This window comes from Danio aesculapii, chromosome 6 (genome assembly GCF_903798145.1).
Source record: "Danio aesculapii chromosome 6, fDanAes4.1, whole genome shotgun sequence".
NCBI lineage: Eukaryota > Metazoa > Chordata > Actinopteri > Cypriniformes > Danionidae > Danio > Danio aesculapii.
The window spans coordinates 27,799,495-27,824,100 of NC_079440.1; the positions used below are offsets into that span (position 1 = coordinate 27,799,495).

The 24,606-nt window shown below is 41.2% G+C and overlaps 1 protein-coding gene across 3 annotated transcripts in view; it reads left to right on the forward strand.

Moving 5' to 3' along the window:
- The window catches only part of rptor (regulatory associated protein of MTOR, complex 1), a 228,242-nt gene extending 209,295 nt beyond the window's left edge, over positions 1-18,947 (forward strand). For all 3 annotated transcript variants that reach the window (XM_056459872.1, XM_056459873.1, XM_056459874.1), the window contains exons 33-36: positions 2,269-2,355; positions 2,454-2,570; positions 5,424-5,553; positions 16,948-18,947. In XM_056459872.1, coding sequence (XP_056315847.1) covers positions 2,269-2,355; positions 2,454-2,570; positions 5,424-5,553; positions 16,948-17,016 — 403 coding nt within the window. In that variant the 3' untranslated portion in view covers positions 17,017-18,947. The remainder of the gene's footprint in view (positions 1-2,268; positions 2,356-2,453; positions 2,571-5,423; positions 5,554-16,947) is intronic.
- Positions 18,948-24,606: the final 5,659 nt, after the last annotated feature.

A 24,606-nucleotide genomic window follows, 5' to 3' on the forward strand; every position in this document is an offset into this window, starting at 1 on the left:
TTATAGAGAATTAACAGAGGTTTAGGTGTTGTTGTTGTTGTATTTTGCTTGCTGTTACCATAATGCAGGTCAGTGACTGCTTAAGTTGGGAATTTCCACCTTGATTTCTTAACTTTAGCTTTTCTCTGGGTGCTGTAACTCAGAATTTATAATACACCTTTGTTATACTGTATGTAATTCTAGTCTTGCTCTGATTGGGCTAGGTTTATAGGTTAAAGCCCAGTAGTATGATTCTTTATATGAATTATTTAGCTGTTTTCCACTTTTTTTATATCTTTGTTGACTTGCGAATGTGAAAGATAATCAGTTCGTGTTCCAGTTAATAGAGTAAATAAAATAATAATAATAAAACACTCAGACCTCCAGAATCAGACCTTGAACTTCAATAATGGTTACAATTAAAATGTTTCATACTGTAATATAGGCTGGGTGTGCAGTATGAATAAATGTATTAGTTAATTGATCTTACGGTTCTTTATTTGCTTTTAATTCTGCTGCTGTTGTTTATTTTTAGGTTGTTGATTTTTTTCACTTTTAGTTGCCTGTTTGTGAGTTCTGTTCATTTTGTTAATTGCCGCCATTGTTGAGGCTCATATGCTGATTATGGATGTCTCTGTGAGCATAAATTAAACCATTTTACACAATTTTTTTGTCCATGATATGCTTAAAAACCTTTGTAATTCTGTGGCTCATGCAAGCATGTTATTAAATTGCTTTTTATAATAGATTAAGCATTGAATAACCGTGGTGAAATATAATATATTAGTTTAGGACTACTTTATTATACTATATTAATGAATATAATATTATTAGTTTAGCACCTCACTTAAAACAATCACGATCACCAGATATTGTTTTTTTCCTTGGCTTTTTTTTCTTATATAACAAATGAATTTTTCAGACAAAGGTTAAAGGTTTGAGATATCAAAACATACCGTAAACATGTGTTTTAACAGTAATATACTGTTAATGCCAACTACTAGAGTATACTATAAAAACAACTCAGCTGCCAGTATTTTTCTGTAATCTCAAAAAATATATATATAAATTATTCTGTCTCTTTTCATTATAAATATGCTTGTATTATGCAAATGCTCATGGTTTTCTCCTCCACTTGTCACATTCATCAGTTTGATGTGTGTAATTGTTCAGTCTTCACATTCTATACTTCATCTCTGTATCCCACAACTCATTCACTGTTGTTGAGTTATGTTTTTAGTAATTTACACTCAGTCTGGCAGTCCCAATACTTTAAGTCGTCAATTGCTTAATAAAATTGTAAACTTAACAAAAAGTAAACTTGCATCCCATCCTCTGCATACACTATTGTGTTATTTAAATTTTTTTGGAATGGATTTTTAACTCTTTTCCCAGATTTCACCATTTTATTTTATTTTATTATTTTTATTTTAAAACAGAAAAAGTCTGTTGTACAATTTTTTTCAAACAATGATAATATACTTGAATTCTAGTATTTATGATGTGGTTAATTTCCACCAAAATGTGTACCTTATATTAAAAAAGAAATATAATTTAGATGTATTTAAATACTTTTAAATATGTATTTAAATGTATTGAATTTATTGTTATAAATTATTATTATAAAATTTATTGTATTGATTGAATCTAATGTAAGTTAAAACTGTACACTATAATGAAACTGGCTGGATTAAAAAAAACCTTCCCAATTTTTCCTGTGATTGTTCCTGTCAATTGTAATTGTAATTTCCTGTAAATTGTACAAGGCATTGTATTCTTTCATCATTTGCTCCCACTTGTCGCATGCCAAACTTGTATTACTTTGTTTCCTCTCTGTAGTACATAAAATATATGTTGAAGAATGTTGGTTACTCATCAGTTTCAATCCCCGTTAATTTTCATTTTATCTACAAGAATACATGTGTGTGTTCATTAGAAAAAAGAATTCATTCATGGAGGTTAGGAAATTGTAACAGAAATTACCTTTTTGGATAGATTGGTATATACATTTTCAAAGCAGCCTTGTTGATTAAAATAATTGCTTTAAAAAGATCTTACTGATACCTCCTTGAGTTTGTCCAAAGTGCTAAAATGCACATAGCAGAAGAAACATTCGTCTGATAAATTATCATCCTTGTTCTAACTAAAGTGACAATATGTTTTTCTGTGTTTAGGTGCAATCTACAGTATTACTGCAGTTTCACCTAGTGGTCAATGCTCAGCAGTGCTTCATCATCTGTATGGACCGGAAGTGATTAGCGTGTACTAAACAAATATCTTTTTCTACAGTCGTGTGATGACTTACAGGGAACATGGAGCTTGGGTGGTGAAAGCACACTTGCAGAAAGAGCCTGAAGGACACATTATCAGTGTCAGGTAACTGCTTTTGTCTACCACATAACTTTCTCATTTTTTAAAGATTGGGCCTGACACACTTTGAATTCAGCTTACAAGTTTGTTTTCCTCTCTTGCAGTGTAAATGGAGATGTGCGGTTCTTTGACCCACGAATGTCAGAATCAGTCAACACCTTGCAAACAGTCAAAGGACTGACAGCTCTGGACATCCATCCACAGGCAAATTTGTTTGCTTGGTGAGGGATGCAAATGCACTGTGTTTATTTGTATTTTTTTCACACAATCATTCTATTCTTTAGTATTGTTGTTCATTTGCACTATGACTGTGTGTAAACCTTGATCTTGAGTCACTTACTAAATGTCTAATTAATTCAGACATAAATGGTGGCCAACTCTTTGAAGAAAACATCACTAAAACTTTGTAAAAATGTGTGTAAAAATGACCCCTGTGTGTACACAGGGGTAAGACAATGAAACTGAAACGCCTGGTTTTAGACCACAATAATTCATTTGTGTGGTGTAGGGCCAGAGGATTTTTTTGCCATTCTTCTTGCAGAATAGTGTCCAGGTCATTATGTGATGCTGCCAGTGGAAAATATTTCCTGACTCTATTCTCCAAAACTCAGTATTATTTAGGTCTGGTGACTGTGCAGGCCATTAGAAATATTCAACTTCACTTTCATCTTTGTCAAATCACTCTGTCACCAGTCCTGCTATGTGTTTTGCTGCAATATCATCCTGATACATGGCACTGCTTTTCGGATACTATGTTTGAACCATTGGGGTACACATGGTCCTCCAGAATGGTTCCCATCACCCCTCAAGTATCGGGTCTAGGGAATGCCTTGATATTCCAGCCCAAACCATCACTAATCCACCCCCATGCTTCTTGGTACGCTTCTTTGTACCATGGTGGTGGTGGGCTTCTTTGGGGCTTCATTACACTATAACTCTCTTGGATGTGTGAAAGACAGTGAAGGTGGACTCATCAGACAACAATACGTGTTTAACATTGTTCTTAGTTAGGCATGGGACGATAACCAGTGTAAACATCACGGTTTCAAGGTTTAAAAGTCACGGTTTTAAAATCAATCAAATTTCTGTTATACCGTTCTTGTGGTATATAATTATTTTTTTACATGTTGGCAAAAAAATGTTTAGTGCAACAGTATCTCCAACAGCAAAGGATCATCCTCATTAGGGATGATAATGATTACTGGATGATCGTTAATTATCGATTTTTTCAACCAGTATTGATGACCAAGTAAGCATGAACATCTTGAAGGATAAGTTATGCTTTGCATTGTGAGACCCATCCATGACTTCACAGATTACATAATCAAGTGTGTACAGTTTGTTACCTTAAAGCAAGGGTTTTCAAGCTTTTACTTATGAAGGGCCAAAACCAAACTTGATTGAGGTTGGTGGACTGAAGGTTTTTTTTTTATTTCTATAAAGTCACTCTCTTGACTTTGCATATTGGGGGACACATAAATACCTGTTATGCGCCAATCTCATTCCCGCAGGTGCTGCTGTTAATCCGCAGGTCAGGTAATGAATCATTGATTATGCAAACTTTAACTACTTTTTCTAAAATATTAAGGGGTTTTGAGCAATTTTATCTGACAGACTGGCACAAATATGCAGACATGCGGCGAGCATCTCATTTCTCACAATGAGTTTCTAAGTTCTCTCATCCTTCCAACTGAGTTTGTTCTTCCGAGGTAATCTGGGAACACATTCATTGCTGCGAATAGATTGTAAAGCCTGACCTGTATAACTGAACGCCGCAATGGATGATTTTGTCATTAACAGTGAAAACAGTTTAATATAGGCTACTCTTTTATTTTTCATCATACAGTTAACAAAAAGACATTAATCAAAACTGAATATTTCACTTTTATTTTATTTATATAAAAAATGTATTTAACAAACCAGTTTGTGTCTTTTCTTTTGTGTTTACCTTATGATTAAATGTAAATAGAAAATGGGCCATGGCATGACACAACTGAATCCTAAAGGGAATGGGAGATGAGTCTTTGATTGGTTTATATCTCAAAACACCCGCAGAACTCCTTAAGAGAATAAGCACAACTCTTTTAGACCATGCGCTGGCTTGCAAACCATATTTTTCTCCTTAAAATAGCAAAAGTGGATTCGGAAACGCCCTTAATGCTTTTGCGCGATCCGCTTTAGACTTTGCTCTTGGATCTTTAAAATATAGTCTTATGACTTTCTCTAGAACGAAAAATATTATAGAAAGTACTATGAAAAAGTCCTTGCTCTGATAAACATCATTTGGAAATGGAAAATGGATCATTTACGAATTCACAGGATGGCTAATTTTGAGTTCAACTGTATTCATATATATATATATATATATATATATATATATATATATATATATATATATATATATATATATATATATATATATATATGAGAGAGAGAGAGAGTTAAGAATTTATTGAGAATATATACATTTGAGAAATATTTCCCAAATGATAACAGAGCAAGGAAATTTTCACTGTATGTCTGAAAATATTTTTTTTCTTTAGGAGAAAGTTATTTATTTTATTTCAGCTATTTAATTTTTTGAAAGCCATTTTAAGGTCAAAATTATTAGCCCCCTTGAGCTATATATTTATTTAGATTTACAGAACAAACCATCATTATACCATTATTTGCCTAATTACCCTAACCTGCCTAGTTAACCTAATTACTTGAATACTAGTGTCTTAAAAATATCTAGTAAAATATGATGTACTGTCATCATGGCAAAGATAAAAGAAATCAGTTATTAGAAACTATGTTTAGAAATGTGTTGGAAAAAAAACTCTCCATTAAACAGAAATCGTGAAAAAAAAATAGACAGGGAGGCTAATAATTCTGACTTCAACGTGACATAGCATAATAAAACGTCTTTAACTGTAAACTTATAAACTTGTTTTTTCCAGAGGTCACCGTATTACAGGACCTGGATTAAACAAAATAAATCCATGCCCATGATATCATTCAGTTTTGAAATGCTTGACTTTTCTTGTTAATAATAACCCCATTTTCTCTCTTTCTCACACCTTCTCTCCCAGTGGCTCTATGAATCAGTTTATAGCTGTGCATAACTCTAATGGGGATGTGATCAGCAACATTAAATACTATGATGGTTTTATGGGGCAGAGAATTGGAGCCATCAGCTGCCTGGCCTTCCACCCTTTCTGGGTAAGGGAGTTTTCTCATTGTACCTTTCTTACAATAAACAGTGGTGTTGGGAAAAGCTGCTTTGAATTTTAGTTGCTCTTGAACTAAGTTGAACATAAAATTATACAGTACAAGTACTAGTGACAAATGTAGCCAACTACACTGAAGTTACTTAGGAGCATTTTAAGTGTATTCTATGGTATAACTTCTTTGTTACATTGAAAGCAATCAGCAGTATAGAATTAAAGTAAAAAACAGCACGATGGCATAAAACTTGAAGAGATACATTTATACTTAATTGATAACATAGTGGATTGCATTTACTTAAATATATTTTTCTATACAAAATAAACAGCTTTTTATTGTCTTTAGTTCATATGAAATAATTACTCCAGTCATCATTGCTTTTATTACTATTATCAATAATAATAATAATATTAATAATAGAGGGATTTCTGAAGAATCATGTGACTGAAGACTGGAGTAATGAAGCTGAAAATTCATCTATGAAATCACTGGAATAAATTAAATTAAATTAAATTATTAACTACTTTTGAACAGTTATTTTATAGGGCAATAACTATTTTACAATTTATACTGTGTTTTTGATTAAATAAATGCAGCCTTGGTGGGCAGGATAAGCTTATTTAAAAACATTTTTAAAATTTTTAAGTTTAGGAGATTTGTTATATCCTCAGCTGTCCCGAATAAAGAGCTCGATGAGCATTACATTGCAATATGGATTCATGGCTACAGACTGGAGAAAAAAATAAAAAAGAAATACTGAAGAAACATTTCATGTGCAAATCCATTTGAACAGAAACATAAATACAGTGTACTTTTGACCCAAGTTCAAAAATATGTTTTTGCTAAAGGAGTCACATTTTACTTTTTTTTTTTTTTTTTTTTCTTGAGCCATGAAATACAGTAATCTATCAAATCTGTACCTTTAATAATATATATTTGTATAAATCATCTGCTAAAAAAATTAAATGTTGATGTATTTCATTATTAATACTAATTAGCCTTATAATAACATTTGCATTTAGTTATTTAACATACGCCTTATAATTGAAGATAAAAAATCACTTCAGATCTTTCCAAAGACATGTGGTATAGGTGAATTGGATGAACTAATGATGATGAAATAATGATGGCTGTAGTGTATGAGTGTGTGTGAGTGTGTGAATGTGAGAGTGTATAGGTGTTTCCAATACTGAAAGGGCATCCGCAGCGTAAAAGATATGCCGGAATAGTTGGCAGTTCATTCCACTGTGGCGACCCCTGATAAATAAGGGACTAAGCTAAAGAAAAATGAATGATTGTTTATTTTAAATAAAGTAAACCAACAATAACAAATACACATATTCAAGTAAAAAAAATGCTCTGGTTACCAAAGTAACCCTCATTCCCCGAGGGGGGAAACAGAAATGCTATAGTAGATTAATCCACATATGGGGATTTCGTTCAGATAGCCAATTGTCTGAAAGAGTACGTAAACGGGCCAATGAGTTGGCAGTGTCAGCTTGCGCAGCTGATGCTTGTTGTAATCAATTAAACAAATATAAGCACAGCAAAAGCAAGGTGAGGCATGGCAACGCAATATAGCATTTCCGTTCCCCCCCTCGGGGGGGTTTTGATTTTAGTTTGATTATGAGGGTTACTTTAGTAACAGAGCGTTCCCCTTTGGATAGGGAACTTCAATGCTATAGTGGATTAATCCACTTATGGTGAAATGTCTGGAAAATGCCATAATGACTGCACCTTACCTTTGCCCTTGATGAGAGGTTTGCCAGGCAAGCGTGAGCGCACTTGCATCATCAAGAGGCACGGTCCTCCAACGTGTTCCCTGGCCCTTACTTATCCCACTTCAATAGAAGATTTACGGATTTAGATATATTTTTCGGGAGCCGCAAAGCGTCTAGATCATTCTAGGAATTTAATACGACAGTATGTTGGGAAATTGTGCAGTCCCGATAGGGAGGATGCTGTGGAGGCCACCTGCTACCCAAGTGGGCAGAATATATGGACTAGCCCTGAGAAGGGGGAGTATGCATATAATAAGATGGTTAGGAGGCTGAATAAGCATATGGGATCGCCTAGTGGGGATCACACATAGCAGGCGCCTATACCCAAAACGCGCGCTGACCAGAGGGCAGACCTACAACGTAATGGGCCAGCGAGTGACTTCTCCGCTGAGTCAGTACTGGGGGCCTCGGAGGAATCTCTGCAGGGCTCACCTAAGCGAGGAACTTTACTGACAAAGTGAATAAGCGCATGTATCTCTGTGTTAGGGAGAATGGCGCGGCAAGCGTGTTTTAACACCTTAACCGAGTTGTTTCCTCAATCACCAAGTGTTACCTAATACCCTTGAGGAAACCGGCTCCACTTGCAGATTGTAAATGTATTAGGTGTCGCCCAGCTCGCAGCTCTACAGATGTCTGTTAGAGAGGTGCCGCATGGATGCCCACAAGGATGCGATACTTCGAGTGGAGTGCGCACGCACTCCTAGGGGACACGGCTCGCCCTGGCTCTGGTAAGCTAGGAAGATGTCATCTACTATTCAGTGGGCCAACCTCTGTTTCTATATGGCACTTATCTGCTGCAGACCACCATAACAGACGAAGTGATGCTCAGATGATCTAATGCTCTGAGTGTGGTCCAGATAAATTCGCAAAAGTGCGAACTGGACAAAGTAATGAAAGGGCTGGGTCTGTCTCCTCCGGGGGCAGCGCTTGCAGGCTCACTACCTTGTCTTAAAATGGTGTGGTAGGAATCTTGGGCACATATCCCGGTCGGGGTCTCAGGACAACGTGAGAGTAAGCCGGCTCGAATTCCAGGCACAAGTTACTGACCGAAAATACCTCCAGGTCTCTGACCCTTTTAATCGATGACAACGCAACCAGTAGAGCCACCGCGTCATGATGAGTGGAAATGGCAGCCACGTAAACCCTGAGTGTGGAGGGCGACAGCCTGCTCTCCAATTTCTCATAGAGGAAAGAAAGCACAATGCTGATCTGCCAAGTTCAGGGGTCTTCTCTGCAAGAGACGCACCATTCAGTCAATGAACTCCACTTCAGGGCGTAGGCGTGCCTCGTTGAGGGGGCTCTAGCCTGAGTGATGGTATTAACCACTGCAGTCGGTAGGTTACCTAAGTCTTCCTCGCGTCTAAAGCCTAGTTCACACTACAGGATTTTAAGCCTGATTTGAGCCCGATTTGGAAGTTAACGAGCTCGCCGACAGAGCTATTTCCCTGCACAGAATATGCTGTTTTAAAAGATATATCTGAAGTAAATTTATGTTTTTGCTATCAGAGAGTTATGTTTATGTTAGCAGGAAGTTGCTAGGTATAAAAATGCACGCATATTTAAAGTCACAGCGAAAAATTAGCAGACATGCATGCAGTCGTTTTGACCAATATGGTAATTAAAGGTAGAAATGCTCAGTTTTTACTGTTTTGTAATTTAAAAAATAACAATATTAAAAAGAAATACACAGATATTCAGTAAACGTCAGGATGTTTTAGATATGTTAGTTTTATTTCAAAGAGTTATTAAATTTTAGAAATTAAAAACTATCTGTGTATCAGTCCACTCAAACCTTGCAGATGAGCGATTGATCCGCTGATGCATCAGCTGAGTGACGATGTTTTTAAATGCTTCCTTGAAAGCTTGAAACGCTGTCTGTGATGTCATCAGCACACAAGCAGTGTTCAGCTTTTTCTGACGACTCCTCTCTCAACATTTCATTGGCTGTGGTTTGGTAGCTGGACTGAACTAGTTGCTGTCAGATCTTGTAGTGTGCCACCCCCCTCTTGTGTATCATTTACGTAGTGTCGCGTAGTGTGAACACCACAGAGATTAAAAGACACAAAATCAAATCATGTAGTGTGAACAGCACAGCGATCTGCCGATGTTTAAAATCCCTTAGTGTGAACTAGGCATAAGGACCACACGTGGAGGTTCCAAAGATCGGGGCTAGTGTGCCAGATGGTGCCCTGTCCCTGAGAGAGTAGGTCCTCTCTCAAAGAAATCTGCCAGGGAGGGCCATCGCGAGGAGGGAGAGTTCTGACATCCAGGTCCGGTTGGGCCAGAGAGGCGCCATTAGCAATACCTGCTCCTCAGCCTCCCTGAGCTTGCACAGTAGCTGCGCGAGCAGGCTCAGTGGGGGAAACGCATATTTGCGCATGCCTCAGGGCCAGCTGTGGGCCAGTGCACCCGTGCCGAGAGACCCCTCAGTCAGGGAAAAAACAACTGGCAATGAGCGTACTTGGGGGAAGCAAACAGATCGATCTGGGCTTTACCGCATCGCACCCATATCAGCAGAACAGACTCGGGGTGGAGTCTCCATTCTCCGGGACGTAAGGCTACCGTGAGAGCACGTCAGCTGCATGGTTGAGCTCGCCTGGAATGTAAATGGCTCGCAGCGTTTCAGCTGCGTATGACTCCAGACATGCGGCGATAGCGCATACCCCCATGTGGTTGATATACGCTGCTCCAGCACCGGTAAAAAACGGTGGAGAGCGAGGAACACTGCCAACAGCTCTAGGTTATTGATATGTCAATGCAACTGGGTTCCTTTCCACAGGCCCACAGCTGCTTGCCCACGACACACAGCCCCCCAGCCCGTGCTGGAAGCTTCTGTTGAAACAACAACATGACTGGACGCCTGTCCTAGAGGCACTTCGGCCTGTAGGAATGAGGGGTCATTCCAAGGGCTGAGGGCGCAGTGACACAGCGCAGTAACAGTGACTCGGTGTGTGCCCGCGTGCCATGCGTGTCTGGGGACTCGATCGTAAAGCCAGTGCTGAAGTGGTCTCAAATGGAGTAATCAGCTTGGCGGAACAGTGGCTACAGATGCCATATGCCCTAGAGGCCTCTGAAAGGTTTTCAGTGGGACCACTATTTTGCTGTCGAACTCTCTTAGACAGTTCAGCATTAGCTGAGCGCGCTTTCCGGAGAGGTGTTTATGTCATAGTCCGAGTACACTGAGTCCGGCTCTAACCCGAGAAAATAGGCGGGTTTGCTCTTTTCTCAGTTGACCTAAAGCCCCAACAGGTGGAGGTACCAGACCCTGCAAGCCGAAGGGTCACTAAGACCCCCTCCGCGAGCTTGGTGAAGACCCATGGAGACAGAGGGAGCCCGAAGGGGAGGACATTGTACTTCCAGGCTCGACCTTCGAACGCAAACTGAACGCAGAAACTGACGATGGTGTGGAAGAATGGAGACATTAAAAGAATGCGTCCTTCTGGTCTATTGCTGCAAACCAATCCTGAGGACGAACGCACTGGAGGATGCGCTTCTGCGTGAGCATTCTGAGTGGCAGCTTGTGCAGACAGCGGTTCAAAACGTGCAGATCTAGGATTGGCCGTGACCCACTGCTCTTTTTGGGCACGATGAAGTACAGGCTGTAAAACCCGCTCTCCATCTCGGCTGGAGGGACCGGCTCGATTACATCCTTCGCCAGGAGGACAGCAAACTCCTCTCGCAGGGGCGGACAGGGGACTGACCCTGGTGAAATAAACAGCCGTGAACTTAGGGTGCCGTTTTGCGAAATGAATCGCATAGCCGATTCTGATTGTGTGTAAGAGCCACCGCGAAGGGCTGGCCCACGCTAATCAGGCAGGCAGAGCCTTCGCTGGACTCATCGCTACAATCGCTGACGTACCTGCAGTGGGGCAGCGCGGAGTGCGTGTGCTGATCCGAAAAGCGCAGGGGTCTAACGAAAGAGCTGGAGGCGAGAGATTCACTCTCACCTTGCACCCAAGCTCCGGAGGGGGGGCTCCAGGAGTGGGAGAAAGGAGACCGTCCTCCCAGAGCCTGTGAGCCACTGGCGAAATGCACGGAACCGGCGAGCTGGAAAGTATAGTCTCTGAGGAGCCCGGCCCCCCCACCAGAGAGAGAGCAAGTTCCCTCTTCTCAGAATCAGAATCAGTTTTATTGCCAAGTGTGCTTCATACACACAAGGAATTTGTTTTGGCTACAGAAGCTTCCAGTGTACATAAAGTGACAAGTTGACAACACAAAATAAATCTGAAAAAAAAAAAATGATAAACATTAAACAGATGCGGTTAGTCAAGAAACCTGGATGTTGAGTTGTATGTACAGATTGTTATAAATATACAGGTTATAAGGTGCTGTGTACAAGTGCGAATGTAGAGAGTATTGCATTGTAAATTGATATAAGGTGCTGTGTACAAGTGCGTATGAGAAAGTATTGCACATATTTATTGCACAGTAGGGGAATATTTAACTGTTCATAAGGTAGACAGCCTGAGGAAAGAAACTTTTCCTGTGTCTGGCTGTTTTTGTGCTTGGTGCTCTGAAGCGCCGACCAGACGATAACAGTTCGAACAGGTAGTGTGCTGGGTGTGAGGTGTCCAGAGTGATTTTGCGAGCCCTTTTACAGTTCTTGAAGTGTAGGAAGGGTTGTGCCAGTGATTCGTACAGCAGTCCAGACTATTCGCTGTAGTCTACGGAAGTCGGTTTTGGCAGCTGAGCCGAACCAGACGGTGACCAGAAGTGCAGAGGATGGATTGGATGACAGCTGAGTAGAACTGTACGAGCAGCTCCTGTGGCAGGTTGAACTTCCTTACCTGACGAAGGAAGTACAGTTTCTGCTGGGCTTTCTTCACAATAGAGTCTATGTGAATATCCCACTTCAGATGCTGAGAGATGGTGGTGCCCAGGAACCTGAATGACTCTACTGCAGCCACAGTGGTTTTCATGATGGTGAGTGGGGGGAGTGCAGGGGGTTTCTCCTAAAGTCCACTATCATCTCCACTGTTTTGAGCGTGTTCAGCTCCAGGTTGTTGTATCTGCACCATAACGCCAGCCGCTCCTCCTCCTGTCTGTATGCAGTCTCGTCACCGTTCTGGATGAGGCCGATAACAGTAGTGTCGTCTGCAAACTTAATGAGTTTGATGGAGGGGTCTTTTGCAGTGCAGTCGTTGGTGTACAGGGAGAAGAGCAGTGGGGAGAGAACATGGTGGTATGGCTGTCGGATGTGATTTTGCCCATTCTGTCTAGCTGGTGTCTATCTGTCAGAAAGCTGGTGATCCATTGACAGACAGAGCTAGGAACAGAGAGCTGGGCCAGTTTGTACTCAAGCAGTGATGGAACGATGGTGTTAAAGGCAGAACTGAAGTCCACAAACAGAATCCTTGCGTAGTTCCCTGGTTTGTCCAGATGTTGTAGGGTATAATGCAGTCCCATGTTGACTGCATAATCCACAGACCGGTTTGCTCTATAGGCGAACTGCAGGGGGTCCAGCAGGGGTCCAGTGATGTCCTTCAGATATGCTAGCATCTGTTCTCTGACAGGCTGGTGAGACACCATCTGGCCCTGGTGCTTTCCCTCTCTTCTGTTTACTAAAGATCTGTCGCACATCATCCTCACTGATCTGAAGTGCAGGGGGGGAGAGGAAGATGGCTGGAGGTGTTGATGGCTGTGTAGGGAGATGGTCCGGGCTGTGTTGATGTGGTATTGATGACCATGTAGGGAGATGGTCCGGGCTGTGTTGATGTGGTGTTGATGGCTGTGTCGGGAGATGGTCCGGGCTGTGTTGATGTGGTGTTGATGGCTGTGTAGGGAGATGGTCCGGGCAGGTGTGAGGTGTCTAGTCATAGGTGTCAAATCTACAGTAGAACATATTCAGCTCGTTTGCAATATGTTTATTGCTGTCGATACTGGGGGACGGTGGCTTGTAATTAGTGAAACCTTTTAAGCCTCTCCACACTGATGCAGGGTCGTGGCATAGCTTTTCTTAGCCACACCAATCTCCTTTGTCAATGTGTTCCTGGCCTGATTGTACAAGATCCTGTCACCACCCCTGTAAGCATCCTCTTTGGCCTGACGAAGCTGTCTGAGTTTTGGTGTGAACCATGGTTTATCATTGTTAAATGACAAGTAGGTCCTGGTAGGGATGCATAACTCCTCACAGAAACTGATGTATGATGTTACAGTCTCTGTGAGCTCGTCCAGATCTGTGGCTGCAGCTTTAAAAACATTCCAGTCGGTGCATTCAAAAAAGGCTTGTAAGACCTGCTCTGTGTCGTTGGTCCATCTCTTGACATTCCTTAATACTGGCTTAGTAGTTTAAAGTTTGTGCCTGTAAGTTGGTATAAGATGAACCAGGCAGTGATCGGAGAGTCCTAGAGCTGCTCTGGCGACGGAGCGATATGCATCCTTTATTGTGGTGTAGCAATGATCCAAAATGTTATTGCCTCTGGTGGGACATGTAATGTGCTGTTTGAATTTAGGCAGCTCATGTATGAGTTTTGCCTGATTAAAGTCCCTAAGTATGATAAAAAGTCCGGGTGTTGTTGTTCTGTCTCTGTGATCAGATCAGCCAGCTGTTGCAGCGCAGTACTCACGTGTGCTTGCGGTGGAATGTAAACACATTCTGTTGATGTAAAAGCATGTCCCAGCGTTTTGCCCGTTGACTCCGTATCGCGATCTGCTCTGTACAGCTGAAAGTCCGGTAGGTTTAATGCGCTGTCCGGAATGGATTCGTTTAGCCAGGTTTCTATGAAACACAGGACAGCAGAGTTGTTAAAGTTCTTGTTTTTGCATGTGAGCAGAAGTAGTTCGTCCATTTTGTTAGGAAGAGAGCGGAGATTCGCCAGATGGATGCTGGGCAGCGCCGTTCTGAAGCTGCGCTGTCTTAGCCACGCCGGCTCGCTTCCCATGCTTGCGCGTCTTGTAGCGTTTCCACAGTGCTGCTGCTCCACCGACTACAATGTTCCACAAAACGCCACAAAAATCAAAATCCAGTTCTTGATTAGTTGGTGTGCACTGCCGAATGTTCAGCAGCTCATCCCTGGTGTAACTGATCGTGTTTGATAAACATAAAACAGGACAGACTAACGAAAACAGTGCAAACACTGGAGAGCTCCACACAGAGGCAGCCATCCGCGGCGCCATCTTGATGAGGTCTCCAGATGGCCCGCCTCAGGAGCGCTTCGCGGTCCGTTTTACTGAACTTAGCAGCACCCTGGGGCGGGGAGCGCTGGTTGTCTGTGAGGTGCTCGCCACTGCCACTTGGCCGGAGGCGCAGGTGGGGTGGGGCAGCTCTCATAGATGAGCGCTCTCGGCGACAAGCAGTGGATGGTTCAGGGGGCGGGAGCGGTCTTGCATCTCCGCCTATAGATAACTCCCATCGTATCCGACTGCACCGCCGTGAATTCCTGGGTAAATCCACCGACGTGTCACCGAACAGGCCAGCCTGGGATATGGGGGAGTCAAAAAAGTGAACTTTGTCAACTCTGCGCATATCTTTGCCAGGTTTTAGCCCGAGGTAGCGGTCCTGGACCACTAATGTGGCCATCATCATCCCAGTGCACACGCAGCGGACTTGAGGTCCATGGAGCTCAGTTGAGTGTAGTGCGGGGCTTGTAACAAGCCTGGGTCGCATGGACCCTAGCCTGCAGGGTGGAAAACCGACACCATGTGGGCCCGCAGTGGCACTCTCAATCTGGGAAATCGACCTGTACACCCTGGCTGCTCCACCATCAAGGGTGGTGAGGCGGAGCTGCACACAGATTGGGCAGAGAAAGGTGCCCTCCAAGACTGCGTGAGCCCACTGTGCTCTTCCAGGATGAAAGGGATGGGAATCTAGAAGATCTTGCCTTTTTATTCCTCCTCATACACCCATCTAGTCGGTCCGGCTGTGGGGCTGGGGGATAAACCATCTCCAGGCCCGCGGCCGAAGCAGCCCAGGATTGCACGGTTATCATGTCTGTTTCTAGATCCGCCACCATGCTCGCTCCCGAGGGTGTCATCAAGTGAGAGGGCAGAGCCATCTGAGGACGGAGTGTTTCTCTCACTTGAAGCTTGGATGGAGTGTGTGGAGGAGCGAGAGGTCTGCAAGCCCGAGGGCAGCAGATTTACTCCCACTGTAACCCTCAGATCTGACCGAGTGCCCACCCGCGGAGCGGGAGACAACTGGGGTGGGTGACTCTTTTGCAAAAGCGACCCGCGATCTTAACTGTGCAACAGACATGCCGCCACAGTAATGGCATGCACTGCCCGCAAGCACCGCATTAACATGCTGGAATTCAGACATGCAACGCAGTGCTCGTGCCCATCATCCGGGTATAGGAAACCACCACATCCAGAAATGCACGGTCGGAGCGGCATCCTAAAAAGGATGCGCTGCACGACTGTATTGCTCTTTTAGGTGAAAGTGCAATATACAAACCGCTCTGGAGGACCGGCCCAAAGAACGTCAGGCAAGGAAGAAACCCAGCTCGGCCGTCTGCCGCCACGTGTATCACACTCTGGACCGAGAGACCGCTCTCGTTCACTCGAAACCGCTGTAGATCAGCAGGAGAAACCCTCATCGACTCTCTCAGAAGGCTGTGAAGTCTCTGAAGCGAAAAAGATGCCTCACCTTGTTCTCGCTGTGCTTGTGTTTGTTTAATTGATTACAACAAGTATCAGCTGCGCAAGCTGATGCTGACAACTTATTGGCATTTTAATAGCCAGTTTACATATTCTTTCAGACAATTGGCTTTCTGAATGAAATCCCCATAAGTGGATTAATCCACTATAGCATTGAAGTTCCCCATCCGAAGGGGAACTAATTATTAAGTGATTCCTTTTTTTTTTTGTTTGATTACCATAAATAATATCAATATGCATAATATGTTTACTTTATTTACAATAAAATATGCATCAGCACCATTATAGCATCAGTCCTGTCATTTGCACAATTTCACTTCAGATGCACAACTGAACTTAATATATAGAGACTTTGTAATGCCCATAATGCCTGTATGCTATAACAGTTTTTGTCATCCCTTGCTCTTTATCATTACTTTTTTAATAGGAAAGACAAACTGCTCCTATACGTGCAGGAGTCTTCTCATGTTCTTCTCCTTCATTAGACAGATTAACAGATAAGTTCTTATCCCTATACCACATTGTTTCATTAAGAAACAAAAAGACTGGCTTGTCTTTCATTAAACTTTGCAAAATAAAATACACAGTTTATTTTATTTTAATTTTTTTTGTGAATCAAGCATCTTGAGCCATAGGTTGTGAGTCAAATCAACTGTGATCTGTTAACCCTAATAATTACACATTAAGGAAACAATGTAATATATCAACTACATTAAATTAAGAGTACTCTTGGTTAAGAAAACAAAAAGAACCTATATGCAGTATTTTGACCATTACAAGCATTAATTTCATGTGTCATTTAATGAAACGAGAGTTTTGGGAGTATGCATAAATATCAAAATTGGCTTTTCTTTTTCCAGCAAAAACATCTCTGTTTTGAATTTTGGTCAAAAGCTGTTCACACATTGACAGTTAAAAATATAAACTAACTTCTTATGTTTAGCCAATAATAATACTTCTAATAAAAAATAAAACCTTTATACATGTACTTTTTTTTCTTTTACCCCTTTAGCCTCATCTAGCAGTGGGCAGTAACGATTACTACATGTCCATCTACTCAGCAGAGAAGAGACTCAGATGACCTCTAACCACTGACCCCTTTTGGATGTAAATGACTTCCTGTACATATGCAACAACCACAATGAATGTCTTAAGAAGGCTGCTGAACCAACACATGATGACTATATTATTATCCTTGTTATTATTATCAAGATAATTATCATTAAGGATTTATTGTTTGTAGACTTGGCTATGTGAAGCAGTGTGTTTTAATTAAATTGCATACAAAAATCTAAAAACAACATCAACAAAAAACGTTGTAGTTCGGCTTATGCTGGCCAATGGTTTAGACTGCCATGGAACTGTTAACTTGGTTAACAGAAGGACAAGAGACCAAAAGATTATGAACTTCCGGGTGTTCCAGGCAGCCAGGAGCACCTGTGACTTAGACTTATTGGGTCTGTCTGAAGCCTCGTGCCTCATATCTCCTCTGAAACTCTGTCAGTCTTGCTGTTGATCCATAATTTAATTGAGCATTCTTACTATTCAATCATAACCTTGCTTAACATCCCCGCTTTTGTACACACACAGTGCCAAACATCTCCCCACATGCATGTACACAAAAGCCGCATTACACTTCAACAACACAAGTTTCAGTTCTCAAAGCACTGAACACAGACAACAATCATACATTTGCATCCACACTGTGTAGTGAGGAGCATGTGAATAATGCTAGGTTTTATAAGTGCAAATAATCAACATGAAGGTATATAAATATTTCAAAACAAAAAAGAAAGATAAGTGAGTTTGCCATGCATTTGTGGTACCAGGGCTGTGCAATAGCCTTAAACTATTAGTTTAGTCTCTCTCTCTCTCTCTCTCTCTCTCTCTCTCTCTCTCTCTCTCTCTCTCTCTCTCTCTCTCTCTCTCTCTCACTCTCTCTCTGTCTCTCTGTCTTCTTTTTATGTGGAATGCGATACAACTATCATGTCTCTTTCATAATATCATCATAGCAATTTTATGTAAATCTGATTTTTTCCTGTTTCTGTTACCTTTACTTAAGTAATTCTACATTTGTACTTCTACAAGTTTTAAGAGGTTTAAACCATGTCACACAACGGTTTACATATAAATAATATTTAGTGTTTACTGTTAGCCTAAATATATAGTTAAAAACTAAAGCTATAGTTATAGGTTTTATTGTGAGGTGACAGACCTGGATCCAAATACTTAGAAAGACTCGACTTATGGACCGTTTCCTTTTGGATAATCGTGTCACAGTTTAATTACATTTCTTTCAAATAATTCCATTCATGGTTTACGCTCAAATAATAGATAAACTAATTCAATTTTAATGGTCACTTCTTGGATGTGAATTTAATACATCCATCAAAACATCAGATGATGAATGGCAGATATGTTTAGTACTTAAAGTGTGCTTGTATTTGTTATTTTGTAACCAATGTATGTATTATATGTATGTATTTTTTTTTTACTGGATTTATTTTTTGTTTGTTTGTTTTTCGTGTTCCAATTTCTTTTCTTTATGTTTTTTTTTTTTTTACTTTTATTTCATAACCTGGATGCAGTTTCTTTTTTCTAAAATATTCTGTCAAAGAATTCGAAATTAGAAATAACAGTTGTTTTTCACTATTCCTTGTGTAAATCCTTCCTCTAAATCTGCTGTTGGATTCTCTCCCCTTTAGGACATTATTTTTCATCAAAATGTGGTTTAGCACCTATTGGTTTTATTCATGAGTTTTGTCAGTATGTTGCCAATAAAATTGACCCCTTATTTGGGAGCTGAAGGTCTACTTTGGCTTAATCCGGCTAAATTGTGCTGCTCTACTTAAATTGCTTTAGGTTGTACAATTTTAAACAAACACAAAATTATTCTTTTTTTGGAGGGGGGGGGGGGTGCTGGAAGATGTGTTCTTTATGGCTGTAGACTGCTTTTTCAATAGTTTAAAAGATGAGAATAAGGTATTCAAATAAACCAGAAACATTAATGTACAGTTGAGTTTGCTTTATTTGTCTGGTGGCTTTGTTTGTTACTGTCATACCTTTACATTACATTTATCTATTTACTCTTAAATGTTGGAATATGTTTTATTATTATGTACTTTTGTAGATTAACTTTGTTTGGAAACTTAAGGAATTCATGAACGAAACTGATAATTTGTCATTTAACAAGTTGCCTTTATCTTTGTTTGAATGGTCCATCAAATTCATTTTTGCCATCAATTTCAATTGACAATGTTCTACAATATAAATAATTTTGGTATCGATATATAAAAAAGGGAAGCAGAGCAAGATGACTGGAGATAAAGTAGATGACAGTTTGAATTGCGAAGCAGAAAACTCTTTTATTAAGGCAGAGTACTTTGATATCATCCAAACACGTGTAAAAAGATTCAAGTGCATCTAAAGAGTCGCAGAGAAAGTAGGATGTGAAGTAAGAAAGATGTAAACCAGTGCAGCACATGTCCCTGAAGGCCAGCCTATTGAGCCAAGCGTGCCAAGAGGATTTTAGCATATGTGCCTAAAATGTTTAAACTAGCTGTAATTAAGCCTTATATCAAAAACCACAGCAATAGTAGAAAAAGTTATATTAACAGAATGTTGTGTTGGAGAATGGGCGAGTGAAGGAACATTACCATGAGTGACAAAGAGGCATTTCACATAAACACACAAAATACACTAACACAAGAAAGACACAACCAGCAGGGGGGCATTATGCAACATAGGCTACTGAGTTGATGTGTCAGCGTACACAGAGAGATGTACTGAAGTTTATTGGGCAAAGAAAATTAAATAGGCTAATCATAATTGTCATGTCAATAGTATTACTAAGCTTTTTTTGATGGTTTGTTTTCTGAAAAGTAATATTTCAATATGTTGAGGTTCAACTAAAAACATATCTAATCTAAAATTAATCTAATTATTTAATCAGAAGTATAAAAATAAATACCTTAAAAATCTCACTAAAATTATAATAATAAGAATTTCCCCATGCGATTGTGAGCAAAATAACTTCATCACTTTATTTTTTCATAATTTTGTTTCTGTTCAGTTTTTTGCTTTTTCAAAACATCAGTGTCTCCTTCAAATGATTACTGTTTATAATATTGGAAATCTAGTTTCAGTGCCCAGTTTCAGTGTATTTGATGTGTTTTCTTTTTCACAACATGCACGCATAGCAACAGAAAATAAGTGAAAAGGCAGCCAAAAGTTATCGCTAATTCATTGAAATTAACTATATTCTAAAATACTTAAGTATAAAAACACCACATCAAACAACCTGTCAATATGTTATCTATTTATTTTTAAATATAAAAGAAAGTTGGTTTTAAAATACATTATATATTTATAAAATATTAAATTTGCAGCTGGAAGGACATTCGCTGCGTAAAATTTCATACACAGTGGCAAAGTGCTTTACATAAACTGGAATAAAAGAGACGCAAATAAAAGAAAAAATATATAGACAAATAGTATAAAAACAGATTAAAATGTTAGGCACAGCTAAACAGATGTGTTTTAAGTCTGGATTTCAATGTTCCAGCAGCGGGGGCGTAGTAGCTGAGCACCCTGGTTTGACTAAACTCTTGGAATTTCTAGTTTATATGATCCTAAAGATCTGAGTGATCTATTAGGTTTGTATTCAGTCAGCATATCTGTAATGTATTGAGGTCCTAGACCATTTAGTGATTTATAGACAAGTAATAATAATTTCAATTCTATTCTGAATGTAACTGGGAGCCAGTGTAAAGACCTAAGGACAGGTGTGATGTGCTCTGATTTTCTGTTTCTCATCAGAATCCTGGCAGCAGCGTTCTGGATGAGCTGCAACTGTCTGACTGTCTGAAGGATTTGATTATTATGTGTGTGTATTCTACTGTTTTTACAGACTGTTTACAGACTGTTTTTCATGTTCTCTCTACTGTGTCTTTACACTGCAGATATGTGTGTGGGTATGCATATTCTGTTCATCTTATCTCGGTGTGGCTGGAACATTCCGTTCCTCTCCTTTGGGTGCAAAAAGTCTATGTCCGACTCGCTCACAGATGCGCGGATACCTACACGCACACATTCTCACGTATCCTGGTTGCTGTAAGCTGTCTCTGTATCGCTGTTTCCCTCCTTCTATGATAATATTCTTTTGTGTTAAGGGCTCAGCTGCAGGCTGACCCTCAATGTCTATATAAGATTGCTCTTCCCTCCCTTGTGTCAGAATAAAATCATATTGAACCATTCAGCTGATTTTCTTCTCATCTTTCCAAGCTTGGACGGTCTTGATGCAGACACTCACTGGTGATACAAAAACTAGAGTGAAGGGACCTGAGAAAAAACGGATTTTCCTACAGTTCTGGGGGCTCGTCCGGGATATATCTGGTCAGGTAAGAGAATTTTATTCACGCTGCCTGATTAGGTATATCCTGTTTTATCTGTAGAATTTGGTAGATTTAGAGGTTATCCCACACAGTGATTGTGTGGATGTGTTATCCTACACCACAACGGTGTAGATGATGGGTTATCCTACATAATTGTGTTCTTGTACCCAATTAAATTTGGGTTACACAGTGTGTAGATGATGGGTTATCCTGCATAATTGTGTTCTTGTACCCGATTAAATTTGGGTTGCACAGTGTGTGGAAGATCACACGATAGCTGAAAACCGTATGATAAAGCGCTTACAAATATAGACTAATAAAAAAACTAGACAAAACGAATTATCACCAGTGAGTCTTCTCATCATGGGCCAAACTTATCCAAAGCCTGAGCCCAGTGAGACCCCTGTGAATTGGATGAACAGATGTGGGTGGGGATTTTACACTGAACCATACATCTCAAATTTAGCAGGATGGACTGAGGGTCAATCCCAGTGGCGGAATTTCCCCCGAGAAGGGACATTCGACCCCAGTTATTTAAAATCTGCTTACAACCTGACTTGTGGTGGTATGGGAGACCCTGAATGGGATATGAAATATATGACGGAGGCCTATGGCACATGGTATAAGATGAGTTCAATTTGGAATGGTAAAAAGAATATCTATGTTCCTAAAGCCGTGTTAAAAACAGTTCCTAAGCCCCCGACAGTGAGAGAGAGGGTGTGAAACGCGGCTTTAACAGCCTTTCACCCCCCTATATGACCCCTACTGCCCCTGCTGAACTGGGCCCCAGCAAGGCATCAGCTGAAAAGCAGATATGTGCACCCTCAGCGCCAGTGAGCCCAGTCGCTCCAGTTGCGGGGAGTTATCTCTCATTAAAACAATGGCAGAGGAACAATGTGTGTGAAGACGATAATTGTAGTAGACCCGAGGACACGGGTCCAGATGAAGGGTCCGTAATTGACCCATCAAAGAATGTAGCTGCTGTTTGGGTGGCCAAAGCCAAAGGCATTGACATTGTACCTCCCTCACCCAGCGCGCTGAAAGATTTGATTTCTCTGCTTCCTGGTGTTGACAACCCCATGGCTTTTGTCGATATGTTAATCAGGAGTTCCCACCATTGCCAGTTGATAGGGGCAGATTACAGATTTGTATTGCAAGCTAAGATGGGCAAAGATTATGATGACGCTGAGATATCTGACAAAATTCCCGCATTAAACTATGATAATGATAAAGTCAGTCATGAAAAAGAAACAAAAGTAGAGGGCGAGGGTGGCTTCACTGCCCTGAAGGGACGAGCAGGACAGACTACTCGCTGACTTTCGCGCACAATTAACTAAATATTTGGTGGAGAAAAGAACAGCCAACTGTGATCTGTCTCATGTCACTTCCTGTAAGCAGGAAAAGGGTGAGACGGTCCCCACTTTCTTTAGACGTTTTGCTGAGGTATGGGTCAGCGTGGGAGGATTGGATTTGAATGAGGGCGTGGCTAATCCAATTTTCCTGTCCACATTTCTGAATAATTGTCTGCCTGGCTGCAGAGATGTTCTTAAAACCCATCTCTGTGACAGAAACAGCCTGACTATCAGGGCTGCTGGCGAAAAGATTAGAACATTAGAGGGTGATGGCATGTTTCCAGATGGCAGAAAATATACTGCATGTGTGTTTGTACAAGGACAAAAGAAGAGTGATAACGCTAGAGGAGGGCAGCCCAATAAAGGGGACTGGCCTAAGCCAAAACCAGGGAATTGTAATTATTGTGGAAAACTCTGGCATTGGGTGAGGGATTGTAGAAAGAAACAGAGAGAGCAGCAAGGAAGTCAGCCATGGGCCAACGGTGCCTAGGGTGGTCGCCAACAGCCCAACCATTATCAGCAGCCCAATCATTATCAGCAGCCCAATTATTATCAGCAGCCGCCACAGCAGCACGGTGTGCCCCCGAACCCTAATCAGAGCCAAGGATAGGGCCCATCTGGGTGGCAGCCACCTCACAGGGACTAGGGGTGCCCACAGAGCCCTGCCCCTGTTGCCGCCATGCTCAGTCTTTCTTTTTCCTCCCCCCTAGTGTCTGACATGCCCATGATAGAATTACAGCTGGAGGGGAAGACATACCCCTTCCTGCTCGACACAGGGGCAACTATGTCTTCCGTTGGGGAAAGTTATGAAGGACCCATTGCTGGGGGCAACATTAGCTCTGTAGGGATTGATGGGGTGCCCTTTAATAGCCCAATCACGCCCCCATTGAATATGACAGTGGCAGGAGACCCTACCACCAGAATGACTCATCATTTTGTCTTTATGCCCCAGTCTCCCTTTAATCTTTTGGGGAGAGATTTAATGTCTAAACTATGCATGTCTCTTTGCTTTGAAGGATCGAAACTTGTGGTTGACTCCACTTCCTCATTCTCTCCTACTGTGGTTGCTCTAAATGGCAGTCCAGTTTCACATAATGTGGCTATGATACATTGTTCTGACTCTGCTCTGCACCCCTGTCTCAGTGGCCTGCCTTCTGATTTGTGGGCCACCCACAAGGATGATGTGGGTTTGGTTTCATGTGCACCATATAAAGCAAAATTGAAACATGGTGACCCAGTTTAGGAAAAACAATACCCTTTGACAGAGGATAAGGCCAAAGGGGTTGATGACATCCTCACTTCCCTTCTGAAACAAGGTGTTGTGGTGTCATGTCACAGCCCCTTTAACACACCAGTGAACCCAGTGAAAAAGCCTGACGGCTCCTGGAGATTCACTCAGGATTTAAGGGCCATCAATGTCGTTGTCCTCCCTGTGTCTCCTATTGTGCCAAATGTTCCCACCATTATGGCTTCCATCCCTGCCACACACACACACATTTTTCTGTTGTTGATTTGTGTTCTGCTTTTTTCAGCATACCAGTGGTAGCAGAGACTCAGCCCCTGTTTGCCTTCACCCACAGGGGTCGCCAGTATACCTGGACCAGACTGCCACAGGGGTTCATTGACTCACCTGCTGTCTTCACTCAGGCTGTAAGGCAATGTCTAGCTGACCTAGAAATGCCGCAGGGCTCTTGTTTGCTTCAATATGCTGATGACCTACTGGTCACTGGCAGTGATGAGGCCACCTGTCAGGATGTCATTGTACGTCTGCTGACACGCCTGGCAGAGTGTGGGTTCAAGGTTTCTCGCACCAAATTACAGTTTTGTTTGATAACTGTTAATTATTTGGGCTATCTTGTTTCGCAGGGTCAAAAACAACTGACTAAAGACAGAATATCGATTATTATTAACAGCAAGAAAGCTGGC